Source organism: Thalassophryne amazonica, chromosome 3 (genome assembly GCF_902500255.1).
Source record: "Thalassophryne amazonica chromosome 3, fThaAma1.1, whole genome shotgun sequence".
Taxonomy (NCBI): domain Eukaryota; kingdom Metazoa; phylum Chordata; class Actinopteri; order Batrachoidiformes; family Batrachoididae; genus Thalassophryne; species Thalassophryne amazonica.
In genome coordinates, this window is record NC_047105.1 from 48,101,697 (window position 1) to 48,125,150 (window position 23,454).

At 41.7% G+C, this 23,454-nt stretch overlaps 1 protein-coding gene across 1 annotated transcript in view; it reads left to right on the forward strand.

The window, feature by feature from the left end:
• slc6a1b (solute carrier family 6 member 1b) overlaps positions 1-21,355 on the forward strand; it is a 69,775-nt gene extending 48,420 nt beyond the window's left edge. Inside the window, exon 15 of the mRNA XM_034166194.1 lies at positions 20,774-21,355. Within this exon, the coding sequence (XP_034022085.1) occupies positions 20,774-20,887 (114 nt within the window). The 3' untranslated portion in view covers positions 20,888-21,355. The remainder of the gene's footprint in view (positions 1-20,773) is intronic.
• The last annotated feature ends 2,099 nt before the right edge of the window (positions 21,356-23,454 follow it).

Here is a 23,454-nt window from a genome sequence, read left to right on the forward strand (position 1 = left end):
TGCACATTAAATGTTTGATCTTTAACTTCAGTCACTGACACATTACCCAATCGACCATTTATAGTAAATGATGATATTTGTTTTGTTAAAATAGCTCTGCTCTGTGAGAGGATTCTGAATGAATCCAGGCATCAAAAAGGGTTCTGCTGGGAGACATAATCCCACAGAGTGACTAAAACATACTGTGATTGGAAAGTTAACAATACCAAAAGCTAAGCACAGGAAGGAGGAGTGAGTTTGAACAGCGGTCGGTGTTGCATCCATGAGTCTTTGTAAATGCTAACATATGATTAAAAGCACCTGCACAGCTGAGTGATTGAGACACACATTTGAAGCCTTTTTTTTGTGAACGTGTGAGTGTGAAATGTCAGATCATAATGAGGTCGCAACACAAGGTTCAACTTACAGGGGTTACTGGGGGCCATCTGACCGCAACAATTAAGACTTGGACCGCCTCAATCTCATCATTACAATAGCTCATTTAAGTCTGTGATCCAGTGTGTGATGCAAACAAAAGAATTTCAATTCAGTTTAATTCAATTTTAATTTATTAGGGAATAACCCTGTTGTGTCTGATTTGGCCCACTGACACGAGCATGCCTTTGAATCACGCACTAGCACGAACTGTCTCGTGCTGGAGAGTAAACCCGTCTTTAACGGGTGCAGACAGGACGTGAGAGGGGCGCCAGTGCATGCTGTTGTGCATAGAGAATTTCGAAATGTTCAAAAAATCTTTCACGCACAAATGTCGTGCTATGTGGCGTGATCTAATCTCCAACACAATGTGCAGCTCATCAAGTGGAGTAAAGAAAAAGTGAACAGAGCGAGTGGTGACGTCAGCGGATCGCATCAGAGCGCAGCTCGTCTGGAGGATTGTAACAAGAAGTTAAATCTGTTATAAACAGAAAAATAAATACTTTAACAGCTGCAGACAAGAAGGAAAGAACATGCAACTGTTTTATCAAGCCATTACAATGTAAACATGACAAATCATTACATTTTTAGATGGCTCAAAATGCTTTCTGCAGGTAGTCAGGCACACGCAAATGGCTCTGGCTGCAGCCTCCTCTGTGATTCAGGATGCAGTTAGAGCCGTTTTCGACTTTATTTTAAATAACTTGTCTGAAATTACTTTGGTTAAATTTTTAACCATAAGTTAAAACTGTATGCCTCTGGATGACTTGGGTGCTTTTGCCAGCATATTAGTATGGGGTCAAAAGAAATGAGCTTTTTTTCTTTTCTATGGCCAGTTCTCTTTTGCTTGCAGAGAATAGAGCAGTTTCTTCTAGAACCAGCTCTCCTCTGTTTGTAGAGGATGGAACTGTGCATCTAGTACAAACAGCTGTCTGCAAAAGTGTTAACAGGCTAAAAATTATCAGACCAAAACTGATAATTGGTTTGATGATGGTTTTCAAAGTTATCTGAAAAGCTAGTCTGACAATGAAAACATTATCTTCAATGATTAGCGGAACTGTGCCCACCACTGGTCTAACCTTACCAATACCTGGAGCAAGCACACAGGCGACAGTGGCAAGGAAAACCTCCCTCTGATGATTTGAGGAAGAAACCTCAAGCAGGCCAGATTTAGAGGGGTGACCCACTGCTTAGACATGCTACCAAAAAGGTTTACAATACAGAACACAACACAACAACAATTAATGAGAGTCCATGCAGGCAAGTTGGGACATTGTGTAAAATGTAAATAAAAACAAAATACAATGATTTGCAAGTCCTCTTCAACCTATATTCACTTGAACACACCAAAAGACAAGATATTTAATGTTCAAACTGAAAGACTATTGTTTTTGTGCAAATATCCCTTGGGCACATATTGCGGCACTTTGGGATTACCTTTCACTGATGTGCTGACGATACTTTATTGACGATATTGGTCAGCTGTATATATAGAGCACCAGGATCTAGTATTGAAACATTCACTGACCGTATGGGAAAAATGTTCTCAAAAACTAATCAAAAAACTGTGTTCATTTGTGGTGACTTAAATATTGATCTGCTCAATCCAAATAAGCATAAAATAACAGATGAATTTATCAGTATAATGTACAGTATGAGTTATATCCAAAAATCACCAGGCCAAGCAGAATTACATCCCATAGTGCCACCTTAATTGATAATATATTCAGCAATGATATTGAGAATAACACTGTGAGTGGATTATTAATCAATGACATTAGTGATCATCTACCAGTTTTCATCGTTTATAATAGAAACCATCGGCGGAATCAGCCAGAGGAGAAAATAAAATACAGGCGAGTGCGGACAGAGGAAAACATGAACACACTAAAGAAGGATTTACAGGAGCAAAACTGGGAAAAGGTATACAGTGAAAGTGATGTTGATAGTGCATATGAAACTTTTTTACAAATATTTACATCATTATATGATAAAAATTGTCCAATTAAACAAGACTACAGAAAACAAAAAATCCAAGCTCGACCATGGATGACGAAAGGGTTACGAAATGCATGTAATAAGAAAAATACACTGTATAGAGAATTCATAAAACTAAAGACTAAAGAGGCAGAAAATAGATATAAGAAATACAAAAATAGATTAACTAATATTATACGGGTATGTAGGAAGGAATATTATAGTAACATATTATATAATAACAAAAACAATATTAAAGGAATATGGGATATATTAAATAGCATTATCAAAAATGGTAATAAAAAACAGAGTTACCCTCAGTATTTCATTGATAATAATGTCAAGAAGGAAAATAAGGATGAGGTAGTCAACGGTTTTAATAATTTTTTTGTAAATATTGGACCAAGCTTGGCAGAAAAAATTCCCGATTCCCAACCTGAGGATTTGGATAATAATCTCATAGAAAGAAATCCCTGTTCAATGTTCCTCACAGCAGTGGATGGAAATGAAATTATAGACATTGTGAATAATTGTAAATATAAAACATCTACCGATTTAAATGAAATTGATATGGTGGTGGTAAAACAGGTCATTGAATGGATTGTAGAACCATTAACATACATCTGTAACTTATCATTTCAAACCGGTAAATTTCCCAATCAAATGAAAATAGCTAAGGTTGTGCCGCTGTATAAGACTGGGGATAGACACCACTTCACAAATTATAGACCTGTTTCTTTGCTTCCACAATTTTCCAAATTATTAGAAAAGTTATTCAATAATAGATTAGACAAATTCATAAATAAACATAAATTACTTACTGATAGTCAATATGGATTCAGAGCACATAGTTCAACATCACTTGCATTAATAGAATCAGTTGAGGAGATTACAAACGCCATAGACCACAAATTACATTCAGTTGGAATATTTATAGATCTTAAAAAGGCTTTTGATACAATTAATCATGACATATTAATCAATAAACTTGAACAGTATGGGATTAGGGGGTTGGTGTTGCACTGGGTGAGAAGCTACTTAAGTAACAGAAAACAGTTTGTGAAGTTGGGGGAATATACATCATCATGCTTGGACAATGCTTGTGGCGTCCCACAGGGGTCAGTATTGGGTCCAAAACTGTTTCTAATTTATATAAATGATATTGTCAATGTTTCCAAAATATTAAAATTAGTATTATTTGCAGATGACACAAGCATTTTTTGTTCAGGGGGGGATTTGCAGGAGTTACTGAGGAGGATCAGTATAGAAATGGGAAAATTGAAAATATGGTTTGACAGAAATAAATTATCATTAAACTTAAGTAAAACAAAATACATGTTATTTGGCTATTGTAATACAGATATACAGGTTCAGTTACAAGTCGAGGGGGTAGATATTGAAAGGGTACATGAAAATAAGTTTCTGGGGTGATAATAGATGATAAGATAAACTGGAAGACTCATATAAAACATATACAAAGTAAACTGTCAAGAAGCATTTCAGTTCTAAACAAAGCGAAACATATTCTGGACCACAACTCACTCCGCATTCTTTACTGCTCACTGGTTTTACCATATTTACAGTACTGTGCAGAGGTATGGGGTAATACTTATAAAGGTACAACACAATCACTATCAGTAATGCAGAAAAGAGCTATAAGAATTATTCATAATACTGGCTATAGAGATCATACAAATCCACTATTTTACAATCCAAATTCTTAAAATTCACAGACTTGGTTCATTTTCAAACAGTACAAATTGTGTATAAAGCAATAAACAATTTACTTCCAGCAAATATTAAAAATATGTTTTTAACAGATCAGGGGATTACAGTCTGAGGGGGAAATTTAATTTAAAGCATCAGTGGGCACGAACAACATTAAAAGGTTTCTGTATTTCTGTCTGTGGGGTGAGGATGTGGAACAGATTGGGAGTGGGGCTCAAGCAATGTCCAAGCATGAACCAGTTCAAACAGCGGTACAAAAATATGGTTTTTTCTGGGTATAGGGAGGAGGAAGGGTAATGAGGGTTAGGGTGTTTTTGTTGTTTGCTTCGGCTTGTAAATATATAGTATTTTGTATGTAAGTAGGTATGTGTAGGTGTATATTTATGTTTGTGTATATATATGTGTATATATGTATATGTGTATATATGTGTATGTTGATGTGTATATGTATGTGTGTGTATATATATGTATATATATATATATTGATATCGGTTTAGGTGTGTAGGAATTTATGTGTATATGTGGCAAAGGGTATTACTGGTTGTGGGGAAGAAGGGGTAGGGATAAATAAGCTGATGCTTCACCCTACCCCTTTTCGGACATGTTGGGTACACAGTAGGAACTTTTTTGTTGTTGTCTTTACTGATCTAGCTTGTAATTGTTGTTGTATCAAATGTTCGAAATAAACAGTTTTCATTCATTCATTCATTCATTCATTCATTCATTCATTCATACTCAGTTATACTGTACATGCCAGTAACTGCTGGTAATCTCATACACATAAAATCCTTAGAAGATTGCCTTGCATCTGTAAGAAGCTGGATGTCTAGAAACTTCTACTTTTAAACTCTGATAAGCCTGAAATGATGGTTCTTGGTCCAGTGAGACAAGGGTATCAATTTGACCAGTTAACTCTTAGCCTGGGCTCGTGTGTCATACATCACACGGACAGAGTGAGGAACCTTGGGGTAATTTTTGATCCTACATTGTCCTTTGACCTCCACATTAGAAATATTACGAGGACTGCTTTCTTCCACCTGCGAAATATAGCAAAGATTCGTTCCATCCTGTCTATGGCTGATGCTGAGACCCTGATCCATGTGTTTATCTCTTCTAGATTGGACTACTGCAGTATTTTAATTTCTGGTTTACCGCAATAGGGCTCTCCAATTGGTTCAAAATGCTGCTGCCAGACTTCTGACATGAAGCAGAAAGTTTGACCACATTACACCCATTTTGGCATCCCTTCACTGGCTTCTTGTCCCAGTGAGATCAGATTTGAAGGTTCTGCTACTCGTCTATAAAATTGTTCACGGACTGTCACCTCCCTACCTAGCTGACCTAATTAACCCTTACGTACCAGCCCGGGCTTTGCGTTCTCAGGGTGCAGGGCTACTTTGTGTCCCTAGGGTGAATAAGAAGTCTGCAGGTCATAGAGCTTTCTCTTACCATGCCCCTGTTCTGTGGAATGATCTCCCTGTGCCAATAAAACAGTCAGATTCTGTGGAGACTTTCAAGTCCAGACTTAAGACACACTTATTTTCCCTTTCGTATGGTTAGCATACTGGCATAGTATAGTTCTACGCTTTTTACTCTTTTCATTCATTTTATTAGGAAATGGAGCGGGCCACGGCCTCAACTTTACCTAAATTCTGGGTCTTTTAGTGAAGCTTAGGGCTAGTGGCCGGCGATCACCTTAGTATTTCCTGTTTTTCTTGTTGTTTAATGCTGATAAATTATACTGTATTTCTTGTTTTTCTGATGCCTGATTCTGTTTTTTCACTCTGTTTAAAGTGCAGCTCCATCCAGAGATGGGTGTGGTATTTGTGCTGGAGACCCTCCTGTCCTGTACACCAACAGCATTTCCTGTATATTTATTTTGTGAATTGTTTTGTAAATTGTTCTGTAATTTGTGTCTGTAGCATGGCCCAAGCAGAGGGTCACCCCTTTGAGCCTGGTCTGCTTGAGGTTTCTTCCTCAGAGGGAGTTTTTTCCTTACCACTGTTGCTCTGGGGGTTAGTATGGTTAGACCTTACTTGTGTGAAGTGCCTTGAGGCAACTCTATTGTGATGTGGCGCTATATAATTAAAAATGAATTGAAATTGAAATATTTGCTCATTTTGAAATGGATGCCAGCAGCACGTTTCAAAAAAGCTGGGACAGTGGTATGTTTACCACTGTGTTACGTCACCTTTTGTTCTAACAACACTCAATAAGCATTTGGGAACTGAGGACACTAATTGATGAAGCTTTGTAGATGGAATTCTTTCCATTCTTGCTTTGATGTACGATTTCACTTGTTCAACAGTCCGGGGTCTCCACTGTTGTATTTTGCGCTTCATAATGTGCCATAAATTTTCAATGGGCCACAGGTCTGGACTGCAGGCAGGCCAATCTAGTACCCGCACTTGTTTACTACGAAGCCACACTGTTGTAACATGTATCGAATGTGGCTTGACATTGTCTTGCTGAAATAAGCAGGGACGTCCCTGAAAAAGACGTTGCTTGGATGGCAGCATGTGTTGCTCCAAAACCTGGATGTACCTTTCAGCATTGATGGTGCCATCACAGATGCTGGCTTTTGAACTTTGTGCTATTAACAGCCTGGATGGTCTTTTTCCTCTTTTGTCTGGAGGACATGACGTCTATGATTTCCAAAAACAATTTGAAATGTGGACTCATCAGACCACAGCACACTTTTCCACTTTGCATCTGTCCATTTCAAATGAGCTCGGACCCAGAGAAGGCGGTGAAGGTCACAGGCATTCAATGTTGGTTTTCGGCCTTGCCGCTTGCGTGTACAAAGTTCTCCAGATTCTCTAAATCTTCTGATTATATTATGGAGTGTAGATGATGGAATCCCTAAATTCCTTGCAATTGAACATTGAGAAACATTGTTCTTAAACTATTTTTTCACGCAGTTGTTCACAAAGTGGTGATCCTTGCCCCATCTTTGCTTGTGAATGGCTGAGCCTTTTGGAGATGCCCCTTTTACACCCGATCATGACACTCACCTGTTTCCAGTTAACCTGTTCACTTGTAGAATGTTCCAAACAGGTGTTCTTTGGGCATTCATCAACTTTCCCAGTCTTTTTTGCTGCTGTCCCAGCTTTTTTGAAATGTGTTGCAGGCATCCATTTCAAAATGAGCAAATAATGACACAAAAACAAAAAAAGTCTATCAGTTTGAACATTAAATATCTTGTCTTTGTGGTGTATTCAATTGAATATAGGTTGAAGAGGATTTGCAAATCACTGTATTCTGTTTTTATTTACATTTTACACAACGTCCCAACTTCATTGGAATATGGGTTGTACCACCGGGGGCAGGGGGGTCATTGAGCGACTCATTGGATCTGTTCCTTCAGCGGAGTCCGTCCTGCTTCTGAACACTTGCTAGCTAACTTGCTAGCAAGTATTAACTTGCTAGCAAGTTAACACTGGCTAACTTGCTAGCTGACCTGTTTAATACACTTTGCTTTCTTAACTTCAGAGGTTCTGAATTCAAATGTTGTGTCTACAGATGAATACTGATGTTAGCTAGGTTCTAACTTTTGCCTTAAGTTATAGATTAAATATCTTATGCTAGCTAAAACTTAATTTGCTTTACCTAACCTTAACTAACAGCCATGTTTGAGGCTTATTTATGTAATTAATTTTTTTTTTTTAATTTTCAAGACGGTCTGCAATGCCATTTTGTGAATATTTTTCCTAATATCTGTGCCACCGTTTGACATTCACAAATAGATATATGTGCATAAATGGAGTTTACGTAAATGTAGCTTTTGACTGCTGAATGATGACTATGTAGGAAATCTTGTGGTTCCATTTCAGTTTGTCAGAACACACTAAAGGATGCGAGATTTGATTCACTTTCATTTATATTCACAACCCGCACTGAAGCTAAATATAATTTAGTAGAATGGGTGTTAAAAAGCTCTGTTTAGCTCAGTCTGAGTTGGTTGCTGTACTACAGAAATTGATTGTGCTATGATTGTGCTTTGTAAAGAGTGACTGCATGAAGAATTTGAAAACTGGCGTATAAACAGTGATGAAAGGATTACATTAGTAAAATAAGGTTTAGAATGAGCTCTTTACAGCAATGTTAAAAGCTGTTGTGCTTTCCCAGGCACTGACTTCTAAATTTACACTTAATTCTCAGTAAATTACTTGGAATTGTATGCAGCAGATTAATAAGGTGGTTTTTGTTTTTAACTGATCTTAATCAAAGAGAGATAAGGCCTTTTCCAGATCCCCTTTCAACAAAGGCCTTTTTTTTTTGCAGTCATGCTCAATGAGGTGCATAATAATCCCACTGGTACATTAGAAACAGAAACACTTTAGAGTTGCAGCAAGCTGTGACGGAATAAATCTGACAGAAAAAATTGGGCTGTAATTGCAACAGAGGCGATGTACAGGTGTCCGATCTTACAGTACCAGCTGATGGCTGATTGTCTAATTGTAGCAATCAGCCGACTGATTAGTGCTCTGCAACTAGGGCGGATGCTGACTCTCACAAATGTTCCATATTGATGCTCACTGGGCAGCAGACAGGCGCTCAAGACTGTTTCAAGTTTAGAAAATTTGGATGTTTCACCAATTCAATTCAATTCAATTTTATTTATATAGCGCCAAATCACAACAAACAGTTGCCCCAAGGCGCTTTATATTGTAAGGCAAGGCCATACAATAATTACGTAAAAACCCCAAAGGTCAAAATGACCCCCTGTGAGCAAGCACTTGGCGACAGTGGGAAGGAAAAACTCCCTTTTAACAGGAAGAAACCTCCAGCAGAACCAGGCTCAGGGAGGGGCAGTCTTCTGCTGGGACTGGTTGGGGCTGAGGGAGAGAACCAGGAAAAAGACATGCTGTGGAGGGGAGCAGAGAAGTTTTGAATTATGTTTTACTTCAGTGGTTCTGCTATACAGTATATTGTATTGCTGCTCCTCTCACAGTGAGCGGACAGGGTTAGACGGCTGTATTAATGTTCCAGCTCCTAATCTTCTCACAGTATTTTCCTTTCGGTGATGAAATCAGTGATGTGGAAGAAAGTAGAAATGGAGCAAGAGAAGCTGAAGCTGGAAGCAGACAACTAACAGAAGTGTTGTCATGACATAATCATACGCAACGAATAATGTGTATGTATTCAAATTAATTTAATTAATTTAACAGCCATTTTAAGGCTTCACCAAAAACACTGAGAGGCAAACATTTAATTTACAACAGATGTTGGTGTTTAGGTCTAATCTCCACATTACTCTGTTTCTGGTCTTCTCCACATTATTCTGTCTTTGGCGTTACTCTCCCTTATCGCTGATTATTTCTGTATTTTATTGTTCTGTGGCTTCCGGGCTCCCCTCTCTCTCTTTCTCTCTCTCTCTCTCTCTCCCTCTCAAATTTCAATTTCAATGGCAGTTTATTGGCATATGAAACATACATTTACACTGTCAAAGCAGGTATTATATAGAGCAAAATATAAAAATAAAAATTAAGAAGATGTACATACAGTTAACAATATTCGACAGTAAGTAAATGTGTAAACAGGAAATGTGGGATTGAAATAATAGTAGAAATTGTACTTTCAGTGTAATAGCATACGACCCTATAAAATGTGTTATTTTATACATGGACAAAGTGACATAGCAGTTTAATCTCCTGTTTTGGGTTTACAGTGGTTTATGTCCATTGTGCCTTCTTTTCATGTTGCAGCACCTCACAAACCTTGCTGCTGTGTTTGCACATTGTACTTCACACAACTGATACAGAAGTTTTTCGATGGTCATGCTCTCAAAGTCTTTCTGGGTGTTTGTGATCTGTGGGAAGTATGTGTCTCTGATGTCTTGGTACAGCTGGCAGGTGGTTAGGAAGTGCAGCTCGGTCTCCATCTCGTGTTGTGAACAGTGGGTGCTCAGTCTGTCTTTTCTGGGGAGCCAGGTCTGTCTGTGGTGGACTTTCTCCACAGTGTGGCTGTGCTCCCTGAGTCTGTACATGGTCAAGGATTTCCTGAGATTTGGGTTGGTCACAGTGCTCAGGTATTCTGCCACAGAGTGCTGTCTATTAAGGGCCAAATAGCATTCCAATTTACTCTGGTTTTGGGTGATTTTTTTGCAAAGCATCACATAGTTTTCTTTTTGTTTTCTTATCATTTGGTTTATTCTAATAGGGTTTGTGTTTGGTGGCTCTGCTCGTGTTTGTGCAGAGACTCCCCAAACCAGCTGGCTGAGGGGGCAGCTCTCTCTCTCTCTCTCTCTCTCTCTCTCTCTCTCTCTCTCTCTCTCTCTCTCTCTCTCTCTCTCTGGGTTCTGGCTCCCTCTGATGTCATCTTACTGTACTTATTCTTAATTGTCATCCCTTACTAGAGCATTCCCTGGAGATCATTATTTTACATCAATGCTGATACTCTACTGTATATTGGCTCACCAAAGGTGGGCTAATATAACGTGGGCCAATCCTGGAATAGTGGTCCATCGTGCAAGATTTTTTTTATGCTGTGGTGCTGTTGCACAATATGGCTGTAGCGCCATTCAGCAGCAGCATCCACCACACCTCCCATCAGACCAACCGCCTCAGGATTTATTTTATAGTTAGAATGTTTTTCATTATTATTATTTAAAATTTTCCCTGTGTGCATATGGAGACTGATTGAGCACCCATCTATGCTTTCTTCCCAGTGGTGTTGTTTTCAGTCGAGGGGAGGGGGGAGCACTACTCATGACCTGCTTCTATGACAGTAATAAGCACTTAATGAGGACGAGCTTATAATGTACCTCAGTAAAACATATTCAACCATAACCAAGCGTCTGTCCAATCTGCTATCACAGATGTTTTTGTTGTTGTTGTTTGTTTTTGTTTGTTTGTTTGTTTTTTGGCTCTATTGTGATAGATTTTAAGTGACAAATCAGTAGAAATAATCCTCTCCTTGTGTTTGTCTGAAAAACACTGCAGTGACATCATGGCACCTGTCTGAAAACCTGAGAGATTGTCATCTTAAAAGTATACACAAACACACAAAGTGTTTTATTTTGTAAAAGTTAGTGATAAATAAATGCTTAATTAAAAAATTTTGTAACCAGATAATACCTCTGAGATGATTTACAAGACATCTTACAGAGATGTTAGTATGATAACTTGTAATACAGAAACTTCAAAATGAAACGTGGTACTGGAACAAATCATCTGGACTTTGGTTCAGTGAAGCACAGAGTGACAGAATGTTCTTTGTTTGACAGTGCAGCACTCCGCTGAAGTCCAGCCACAAGCAGTGCTCTACAGTTCTTTGATCTTTGGTCCTAGGTGCAGTGCCTTCCAGCAGCTCACTTATTGCTAAGGTGGTTAGCGTTCTGATTAGCGCTGCTGCCATCAGCACCCATCCTCTCACTAATGCGTTTAGTTTTCTGATCATCACCACTGCCACAGCAATCAGCAGTGACCCCATCTCTGCTACTGAGTCCATCAGTGGCTCCATCAGCTGAACAACATCCTGCTTTACTTCAGCGGCCACAGTCTCAGTCCATGTGGTGTGCTGCAGTTCTTTACCTGGAGACTGTCCTCCCAGAGTGTCTGCTCAAGCATGTGCAACTACACCAGAGTCAGCTCAAAGTGATGCTCCCATCTCCCACCTGCTCCCATCTCTGAGATCACTGACAAGCAGTGCATCTCATCTGTTCCTGTGTTTTTGGGTGCTGGCACAGGGTGCATCTCACTGGTTCCTGATGTTCTTGATTCCAGGATGGATAAGAAGCAGTGCACCTCTTCTCTACCACAGCCACTGCATGCTTCAATTCTCCAGTCACAGTCAGAGCATTCTTCTGTTCTCCAATTCCAGTTGGAGAATTTTCCAGGTCTCATTCAGTTTTACATACCAAGGCTCAGTTGCAGCCACCGACAATACAGTCCTCACAGGACACCACTGTTCTCATCCTGCATTTTCCAGTGTCCCACTGCTTGCTGCTCTACTCCCAGTCAGTTCCCCAGGGTGCTGCTGAAGTTACAGAGCTCACCACTAAGTTCTCTGCTGCTTCTCCAGAGTTTTCTGTTCTCCAGAGTCGACCACAGAGTCCACTGCTTCACCTGTAGAGTCCACTCCAGGGTTTCCTACTGAAGATGCTGCAGCCACAGAGACTACTCGAGAGGATGCTGTAGCCTTTGGTCCTGTCTCCACGATGACTAACAAATAGCACATCCCACCTGCTCTTGTATCTGTCTTTGAGGTGGCCAAACAGCAGTGCATTGTGTCGGTCTCCAAGATGGTAGACAAGTGGTTCACTTCATCCAAGTCTGCAGTACCTATCTACCTATCTTCAAGGTGGGATGTGCTGTTGATCATCTGCCTCAGAGCTATGAGATGGAGTAACCGATGACACTAATATCTTTGGGTCACGTCGTGGAACAGGAATGGAGGAGGTGCACCACTCTTTCTCCTTAACCACCTTGAACACAGAAAAAGATGAGGTGTACCACTCTTCAACCACTTCAAAGACAGGAACGGGTGAGGCATGCCACTTGTCAGCCACCTGGGAGGCCAATGAGACCACCTACAAAGAAGTCATTCATGTAGTACATGCCCAACTGACTGTGAGTTTTCACTCATAGATCCTCATTTAAGTACTGTGGGTGGTATATTCTGTAAACGTGGTGGCCTTGGACATTAGAGCAATGGGCTCAATTCCTTGTGAGACAGGCACCTCCCTAAAGCGTTCTCAGTTTGCAGTTGAGCACCTTGCAGAACATTGTTGTGTGTGTGTGTGTGTGTGTGTGTGTGTGTGTGTGTGTGTGTGTGTGTGTGTGTGTGTGTGTGTGTGTGTGTGTGTGTGTGTGTGTGTGTGTGTGTGTGTGTGTGTGTGTGTGTGTGTGTGAGAGAGAATGTTAGGCACCATTATAAAAGCACTTTGAGCATCTGCATCAGATGGAAAAATGCAATATTCATGTTAAGTGTGATAAAATGCAACACTTCGCGGTACAAACAGACTTGCATGCTTTGTTTCCCATTGATTTGTTAGTGATTTGCTAATATGTTCACTATAGTTTGTTTGAATACAAAGAGTGAAAATGCATTATGTTCTGACTATAAGAGAAGATCTACAATGTCAGCACAACTTTTATTCTGTTGTTTCCATGCTGAAGAAAACATGTTCAGCCCCGTGTGTGTGTGTGTGTGTGTGTGTGTGTGTGTGTGTGTGTGTGTGTGTGTGTGTGTGTGTGTGTGTGTGTGTGTGTGTGTGTGTGTGTGTGTGTGTGTGTGTGTGTGTGTGTGTGTGTGTGTTCCAGTCCAGCCTCACTTACTCTCTCCCGCTCTCTTAACATGAATCAAACATTTTCACGCATATATTTGTACATGCTTAAGAGATCTCTGGCTGTGTTTTTTTTAACCATTGTTTTGGGTTAATGAGCTTTTAAGCACAAAACTCAAAGCCCCGCTACTTAATACACATACATACAACCACCCCCCAAAAAACTGCATTTTTAATATTTCCATGAAAATTATTAAATCAAGCTGCTTCTATATCATCATCTATATGATCATGTATCGCGTGTGTTCTTGTGTGACCTCGCAACTTAACAAGCGGTTAGGAATGCTGTTGATTTACAGAGATTATGAACCACTATTTTATTTGATGCCATTTGAAGGACTTTTTTTAACCTCTCAAATTTGGTCAGATTCTGTTTTTGTTGTTGCTGGTGCTGTTGGTGGCATTTTTGTTGTTTATATATATATATATATATATATATATATATATATATATATATATATATATATATATATATATATATATATATATATAGTAAATTTGTTCATGTCACAAAGGTGTGACTTTTTTGCTTTAATTTTCCATCACAAGTATCTAAAGTTATGTCACAAATATACAGATCATATTGCACAAATGCATGAATGTTTATATAATTGCTTATACCTTAGGACTGTATTTGTAGCTGTTTAGCTGGTGTATTTTATGAACGTCTGGGTTTGATTGCAGCATTTGCAGCTGTTTGGTACCTAATAATTACATATTAGTTTTTCTATGTAATTATGTGTAGTGGTGGGCACAGCTAACCAAAATTTAGCTTTGAAAACCATTAATCCGATAACTAAAAAGTTATCTTTTATGATGCTAAACCGATAAACTGCTAAAAAAAATTATCTATCTATCTGATTTGGATGTGGCCACATCAGATTACACTGTTGGCTTCTGATAAACCAGTTTCACTTTAATCACCGCAGTGGCTGCTGGGTAAATTCAAGGATCGCAATCACAAAGAGCACATGAAAAAATAATAAATAAATAAAAAATAAATAAAACCCCTAAACACTGTCATCATCTTTCAAAAGCAGTAAAATACAGGATTAGAAGTCACAGTTTATCTCGGTATTAGATACACATTTACAAACTAAAAAACTGCTGCTTTTTTCACACACTTTGAACCCTACAGCTTAAACAACTGAAATACGTCCATTAATGCATTGATTGGCAGAGTAAAAGACACACACAGTAAATATAAATTCTTACCTGTTAGTTTCAGTGGGATTTATCTGAAGAAATAATCCATATAAAGCGATCTGCTTATCTAAACGGTGAAGAAAAGTGAGAGCTCCTCTTGGTGATGAAATTATCCCGTGCCACAAAGAAATAAAATGAAATAATGTTAAAATTAGTCTGTTTTGTTTTTGTGTCGAGCAGGCGATAACACTGTAACGTCCAAAGTGAAGCTGAACTACATTACCCACAATGCTCCCTGCGTCGGCCGACTAATCACGTTTTGTGCTTAATGATGATGTCATCAGCAAGTGACAGCCAGACTGCCAAAAACATGGAAATAGAGACTGGAATGGACGTCACGTGACTAGCGGCATGCCGCACGGTGGCCATTACTAAGGGTGGAGAGAGCACCTTGAGCCAAAACAGATGCAAAATGAGGGGAAAAAAGGCAGCCAGTGCTTCACCATCAACTGCACCAACTACAAAAACAAATTCTCAAATACTAAAATGAACTGTACAATAGCCTTAATGTAATTATGTAAAACAAATGTATATTTTAAAGTCGTTATGTCACAATTTAATATTGATATACTGAGACTATAACTCAACGCCATAAGTTCTTTTCATTAAGCTGCGTTCACATGCATACAAATACGGAAACAAAAATGTTTACATATATTTATGTATATATATATATATACAATGCTGTGTTGATTAATATGATATTTACATGGTGGTCACAGGCGGCATTTAATTTTTAACAATGTGGTTGGAGGAGGTACTTTTTACCCTGACTGAGTGTTGTGTGGGCCGCTGAAGAGGAGGTACTGCTGGCCCACCACCACCAGAGGGCGCCCTGCCTGGAGTGCGGGCTCCAGGCACCAGAGGGCGCTGCCGCCTCACAGGAGCAGCCAAGATGACAGCCGTCACCTATCAACTGAGACAGCTGACATCCATCAGCGGAGGGGTATATCAGCTGGACGGCATCTCCACCTCATTGCAGAGATATCGCTCTACCAAGGAGGTAACGAACTCAGCCAGCCATACGGAGTAATACCTTGTTGCTTGTGTATAAAACAACTGAAGACTGAGAAGGATGTATTTGGATAAGTACTCTTATTCCCACATTACAGTGTTGTGTCTGATTAGAGGTGGAGGTGGTGTTTTCCACCCCACGTGTTGTTGGGTGCAGCCGCACCCACATCTGACTGTTTCTGTTCCTCGCCAGCAGTACCGGATCCGACGAGCGGAGGCAGTGACCACCTGGGAGTTCGGGACTTGGCGGCTCCAGTATTCCCGGGGTTCGGTGGCGGAGGAAATCGGGTGGTTCCGGTTCGACTTGGACAGACGTCTCCTATCGTCGAGCCTGCCCACACGACACCGTTGGAATTCGACTTGTGACCGAAATTGTAATTTGTTGTGTTTGTTGTGCGTGTTCACAACAGTAAAGCTTTGTTATTTGACTTTCTTCATTGTCCGTTCATTTGCGCCCCCTGTTGTGGGTCCGTGTACTTACACTTTCCCAACAGGATATCTCGGCCAGCGTCATGGATCCCGAGGGGCGTCAACTGGCTGTTGAACGGCCAATGGAAGAACAGGGCGCACAGGCGTCCGCAGGAGGGGTGATCGGTGAGTTGCAGCGGATCCTCACCGCTTTCACGACTCGGTTGGATTTGATGACCGAGCAGAACGTCCTCCTGAACCGCAGGGTGGAGGCTCTCGCCGCGCAGGTGGAAGCGCGCCCTCCGGGCGCCGCTGCGGCTCTCCCTCCCATCGACCCTGTGCGTAACAGTGACGTTCCACTGGTCGTTCAACGACCCCTCCCACCTTCCCCTGAAGCATACATAAGCCCCCCCAGAGCCGTACGGAGGCTGTGTGGAGACGTGCGCGGATTTCCTTATGCAGTGTTTGCTCGTCTTCGCACAGCGTCCCGTCATGTACGCGACCGACGCTAGCAAAGTAGCTTATGTGATAAATCTGCTTCGTGGTGAGGCACGCGCTTGGGCTACAGCGCTCTGGGAGCAAAATTCACGGCTCCTTCAGACATATGATGGGTTTGTGAGGGAGTTCAGAACAGTGTTCGATCACCCTAATAGAGGAGAAATCGCTTCAGCCGTGCTGCTGTCAATGAGACAGGGGCGCCAGAGCGCAGCTGCCTATGCAGTCGACTTCCGCATCGCGGCTGCGAGGTCCAACTGGAATAGCACTGCCCTCCACGCCGCCTTTGTAAACGGACTGTCGTTGGTCCTCAAGGAGCACCTGGTGGCTAAGGACGAACCGCGGGATTTAGATGGGCTCATCGATCTTGTCATACGATTAGACAATCGGTTAGAAGAGCGCCGTCGGGAACGAGACGAAGGGCGTGGCCGGGCACGCGTCGTCCCTCTCCCTTCCGGTTCTGACCGCGTTCCGCCCTCCCTACGCTCCACGGCCCCTGCGCTCCGTGCGGTTACAGCCCCCCCTGCTGACGAAGCGATGGACACGAGTAGGGCAACATTTAGGGCACCGGTTACACAAAGGAGGCTGGCCCACGGGGCGTGTTTTGTTTGTGGCTCGATTGAGCATCAATTAAGAGACTGCCCCGAGCGGTTAAACACCAACGCCCGCCCCTAGAAACTGGGCTAGGGGTGGGCCGAGACATTCACGTGGGACACACCCACATCGCCACACGACTCCCAGTTACCATCCTGTATGAGGATTTAACCCTGAAGGCCCCAGCACTGGTGGACACGGGCTCAGAAGGGAATTTGCTAGACAGCAAATGGGCCAGGGAGATAGGGTTCCCTCTGGTGGCGCTTACCTCGCCTGTGCAGGTACGGGCGCTAGATGGCTCCCTACTCCCTCCAATCACTCACAAGACACCACCAGTAACTCTGGTGGTGTCGGGGAATCACCGGGAGGAGGTCGAGTTTTTTGTGACTCCGGCCACCTCCCGTGTGATTTTAGGGTTCCCTTGGATGTTAAAACACAATCCCCGGATCGATTGGCCGTCCGGGGTAGTGGTTCAGTGGAGCGAGACCTGCCATCGGGTATGTTTAGGTTCCTCGGTTCCTCCCGGTTCCCAGGCCAGGGAGGAGGTCAGAGCCCCGCCCAATCTAGGGACGGTTCCGATGCAGTACCATGACCTTGCGGAGGTGTTTAGCAAGGATCTGGCGCTCACCCTTCCCCCGCACCGCCCGTATGATTGTGCCATTGATTTGGTTCCAGGTGTTGAGTTCCCGTCCAGTAGGCTGTACAACCTCTCACGACCTGAACGCGAATCAATGGAGACCTACATCCGGGACTCTTTGGCTGCCGGGTTGATCCGGAATTCCACCTCCCCGATGGGTGCGGGTTTCTTTTTTGTGGGGAAAAAGGATGGCGGATTACGTCCATGCATCGATTACAGGGGGCTGAACGAAATCACGGTTCGTAACCGATACCCCTTACCCTTGTTGGATTCGGTGTTCACGCCCCTGCATGGAGCTAAGATATTCACCAAGCTTGATCTTAGGAATGCGTATCACCTGGTTCGGATCCGGAAGGGAGACGAGTGGAAGACGGCATTTAACACCCCGTTAGGTCATTTTGAGTACCTGGTCATGCCGTTCGGTCTTACAAACGCTCCCGCGACGTTCCAAGCATTGGTTAATGATGTCTTGCGGGACTTCCTGCACCGATTCGTCTTCGTATATCTTGACGACATACTCATCTTTTCTCCGGATCCTGAGACCCATGTTCGACATGTACGTCAGGTCCTGCAGCGGTTATTGGAGAACCGGCTGTTTGTTAAGGGCGAGAAGTGTGAGTTTCACCGCACCTCATTGTCCTTCCTGGGGTTCATCATCTCCCCCAACTCCGTCGCTCCTGATCTGGCCAAGGTTGCGGCGGTGAGAGACTGGCCCCAACCCACAAGCCGTAGGAAGCTGCAACAGTTCCTAGGCTTTGCTAATTTCTATAGGAGGTTCATTAAGGGCTACAGTCAGGTAGTTAGCCCCCTGACAGCCCTGACCTCGCCAAGAGTTCCCTTCACCTGGTCGGATCGTTGCGATGCCGCGTTCAAGGAGTTGCACCCGTTCTGGTGCAGCCCGATCCTAGTCGCCAGTTAGTGGTTGAAGTGGACGCCTCGGACTCAGGGATAGGAGCCGTGCTGTCCCAGAGCGGGAAGACCGATAAGATCCTTCACCCGTGTGCCTATTTTTCCTGCAGGTTGACCCCGGCCGAACGGAACTATGACGTCGGCAATCGAGAACTCCTTGCGGTGAAATTGGCTCTTGTGGAGTGGAGACATCTGTTGGAGGGAACGTCCGTGCCATTCACGGTTTTCACTGACCACCGGAACCTGGAGTATATCAGGACCGCCAAGCGGCTGAATCCCAGGCAAGCCCGCTGGTCACTGTTCTTCGGCCGTTTTGACTTCCGGATCACCTACCGTCCCGGGACCAAAAATCAAAGATCGGATGCTTTGTCCCGGGTACATGAAGACGAAGTCAGAACGGAGTCGTCGGATCCCCCGGATCCCATCATCCCGGAGTCCACTATCGTGGCCACCCTCACCTGGGACGTGGAGAAGACGGTCCGGGAGGCCCTGGCACGAAACCCGGACCCTGGAACCGGGCCGAAGAATAGGCTCTACGTCCCACCAGAAGCAAGGGCTGCGGTCCTGGACTTCTGTCACGGTTCTAAGCTCTCCTGTCATCCTGGGGGTCAAAAGTCATAAATTCTGAATGGCTTTATATCGACTTGTAATAAAATATTAGTAAAAATCATATATATGTTGTCATTAAAAGACTAGCACTAATATTACAGTGGAAAAAAGCAACAAAGTAAATGATCACAATGGCAAGGCATACTTCAGATTTATATTTTAATACATAAGGATTTTTTATCCAGGCATGTAGAGCTTTTAATCAGCTTGAATACAACTTACAAGGCCTCATTCATAAAAAATCCATCAAGAATTATGATGACAGGAAAAAAAAAAAACATCACAGCAAATGAACAGAATGGCGTATTTTCCCCAAATTTCCATACTTTACATAAGATATTTTTTTCTACCCAGGCATGTATGGGTTCATTAGAAAGAGCAATTAAAGGGCTTTAAAACAAGCCAACTTTTATTAAAATCTGTTAACAAATAGTGACAATAGAGTGAGAAAAGCAGCACAGTTTGTCATAATTTCCCCAAATTTCTGCATTTTACATAAAAGTTTTTTTTTGTTCACTCACACATACATAGGTTCATTGGAAAGAGCTTTCAAATGGTTTTAAAACAAGCCTACATTTATTAAAATCCGTTAAGAAATACCGACGCTAGTGCAGAAAAAGCAGTCAGTTTATTATTGATGGTAAGCACATCTCCACCCTTAGTAATGGCGCCATCCTGTCCTGAGCGACACTAATAGATTGAGGCGCGCACGTCCATTACAGGTCTATATTTCCATGGCCAAAAACCACTGATCTACATATGATAGGGATTAAAATGTTTGATTTTAGGGTTCACAAACGTTTTTGACCATTAAAAATGTTATTGGACTGAAAGTTATCAGAACTAAATTTATCGGAAGATAACACTATGTAACACAATTTTTGTTCCTGGCTTCTAAGTGTTATACTTCAACTGCTTATGTCTAAAGTCTATGGAAAAATGACTACATTCAGCACAAACTTTGATTATTATTATTTTTTTTTTTACGTTCTAGAAAGTTCTAAAAGTTTCTTGAAATTTCTAGATAATTCTGGAAACTTCTAGAAAATTCTGGACAGTTCTAGCAGTTAAAGAATATTCTAGAAGACTACTCAGTAGTAGTGAAGGCGAATCGAGAATATTCTTGAAAACAGAAAATATCATTATCATTAATATCAAATATCAAATATCAAAATATCATTGTCCTGATCACAGAAGCAAAGTTTCTGTGGAATAACAGCTATTTTCTATTTATTTAAGGCATAACAGGTTAGGAAAACACACAGTGTACCCAGGAACAAAACAAAAATAAAAATTTGTTACATAGTGTAATTGGTCCAATGATGGTTTTAACAGTTATCTGAAAAGCTAATCTGCTAGCCAAAACATTAGCTTTGATAATGATCGGTTATTGGATTAGCTGAACAGTGCCCACCACTGATATTGAAATTGTTTAATGTGAAGTGCTGTTTGTCGGAGTTGTTAATGCGTCTCTTTATTGCTCTCCTGCTCAGCGTCTGAGGATGATGATCAAACCTGTGGTACTGGTGAAGGCGCAGGAAAATGGCCCGGAGCAGCAGAAAGAAAACCAGAATCCAAATCCTGCCAATGAGGAAGCTTACATTTAGAACCATCTGCCAACTGGTCTGTCTTGACTGCCAGGCTGGCTTTCTACACCTTCAGAATCGTAATCGAGGTTGGGAACGACCACCAGACTTCTATGTCTGCTATTATTCACCTACCTCCTGGGGACACACGTGACCAACCTGATTACAGTTATTTTTTTCTGTTTATTTGTATATTATAGAGTTATAAAATGTTTGAGAACAAAACAAACTACCCAGCAAAGTTGTTGTGATTTTATGACTTTGATTATGCAAAAAAGTTAGACTTTTTGAAAGAGGAAAAGAGATTTAGAAAATTGCTGTATATTGAATATATAATTTAAAATTGGAGGCCCGCAGTGATTCAGTAGTTGTGTGCTACTTTAAATATAGCAATTAATCAACTAAACTATCATTATTGTACAGAAATACCGCTTACGTACACTTTACTTGTACAGTAAAATATTAAATGAATGCAGCATATCTATGAATTTACTCTACAGCAGCTGGATTTCTTGTTGGTCTTAAGCACTTTTCCTCACTCACTGAGTTCAGTTCTTCAGTGTTAAAAAAAATAAGACTGTGTGGTATCCGTAATATATAGTACCCTTAAGCAGCTCTCACACCTGGCTGAGTTTTGGAACCATTTCACACTGAAACTGGTAAAGTTACATGCTCGGTGCATCTCGACTGATTTGCCCAAGCAGTTCTCGCTTGGTAGCACTTGGCACAGAGTTCTCCTCCTAGGTAAAGTCTTTTTTTTTTCCAGAGCTGAATGAACACACAGTCAGCTTACAGTCACCAACTCTCAGCTCAGGACAGCCTGAGCAGGCCCAGTGCAACTTGATATAACTCTGGAAGAACTTGATATCTTGGAGTAATTCTTTAAATTCACCATGTGAACATTTGATGCCAAGGTGCATCAAACCTGCATTTTACAGCCTGTGCTGTAAAAAAAAAAAAAACCTCAACAAAAACATCAATATAACAGTTGCTTTTAAGAGTCATTTGGTTGTCTCCAGAAGATCATTGGGTGTCTACACCTTGACAGATGTGTGAATTATGCTTAATCATGTGAGGGAGGGATGAAAGGGTCTTAGACCTTCAACCCAGTTGAGGGTGAACTGAGGTTAAGTTGAGGACAGATGGTTTGAATAGATTGTAAAAGAAGTCATCCATGTCAAAAGACTGCATTTTTGATTGCAGAAAGTTGGTGTCTCCGACCTTCGCCCCAAGTGAGGGCAGGTTGGAGACGCCAACTTTCTGCAATTTAAAATGCAGTCTTTTGACATAGATGACTTTTTTACACCTTTTTCTAACCATCTATCTTCTCTGTCCAAAATGTGCACCTTATTATTTTCAAAAGTGTCGTTTGTCTTTTAGATGGAGGTAAATTGCAGACTGTTGACCAAGGGTTATCCTTGGTCAACAGAGAAAGGGCAACCCCTTTCTGTGTTGGACCATATGTTTAATGCCTGTACCACCCTATGCGTGTATGTGGACTTCCCAAAACGCAAAGGTCAGGAAGTTGTATTTGAATACGGATGAGACCATCTTATCCTTTTATGTTACATACCAGCATAGTCACCACTGGTGGCATAACCACAGTCAAGAGGAGGTTAGAAAACAAAAAAGCCTTGTGTGTGTGTGTGTGTGTGTGTGTGTGTGTGTGTGTGTGTGTGTGTGTGTGTGTGTGTGTGTGTGTGTGTGTGTGTGTGTGTGTGTGTGTGTGTGTGTGTGTGTGTGTGTGTGTGTGTATATATATATATATATATATATGTCTGCAATGGGCTTCCCTGTTTGTCCAATCATTAACACCTTCTAGAACAGTGGTTTTCAAACTGTGAGGCGCACTCCCCCTGGGAAGCACCAGAGTTCTTCAGGGGGTTACACAAGGGATGGGTAGTGACTTTAATCCGCACAAAAGTGACACACAATTGACAGATGATTGATTGATTAATGACTTTGAGAGGGGTTAAGAAGCGGAATTGTCGCTTCTGAAAAGCAGCGAAGCAATGAACCAACAAAGCAGAGGATCTGAGCACTGCTTCATTGTTTCAAGCTTCAAAGTGGAGCCATTACAGAAGCGGTTGATTACAGACCCGCTGCATGGTCTGTATTCAATGTAAAGAAATGATCATTTTCCAGAAATAACACCCTCAAAAACAATGGCTGCTCTGAAGGACCGATAAGGGACTCATTAAGCAAAAAGGCTATTGTCGGTGGATCGAATCATTTCTTAAAGATTTTCGAAAAGAACCAGTTCATGATACCCATCCCTCGCGCCCCCCTGAAGAACTCTGGAACCCCACCCCCAACAGTTTTGAAAATCAATGCTATCAGGTAGTGTCATTATTTTTCCACGTAGTCACCTAGTCTTTCCACACACTTATGCCAATGACGGACAATTTAATTCAATTCAATTTATTTAATTTATATAGTGCCAAATCACAACAAAGTTGCCTCAAGGCGCTTCAAACAAGTAAGGTCTAACCTTACCAATCCCCAGAGCAAGCACACAGGCAACAGTGGTAAGGAAAAACTCCATCTGAGGAAGAAACCTCAAGCAGACCAGACTCAAAGTGGTGACC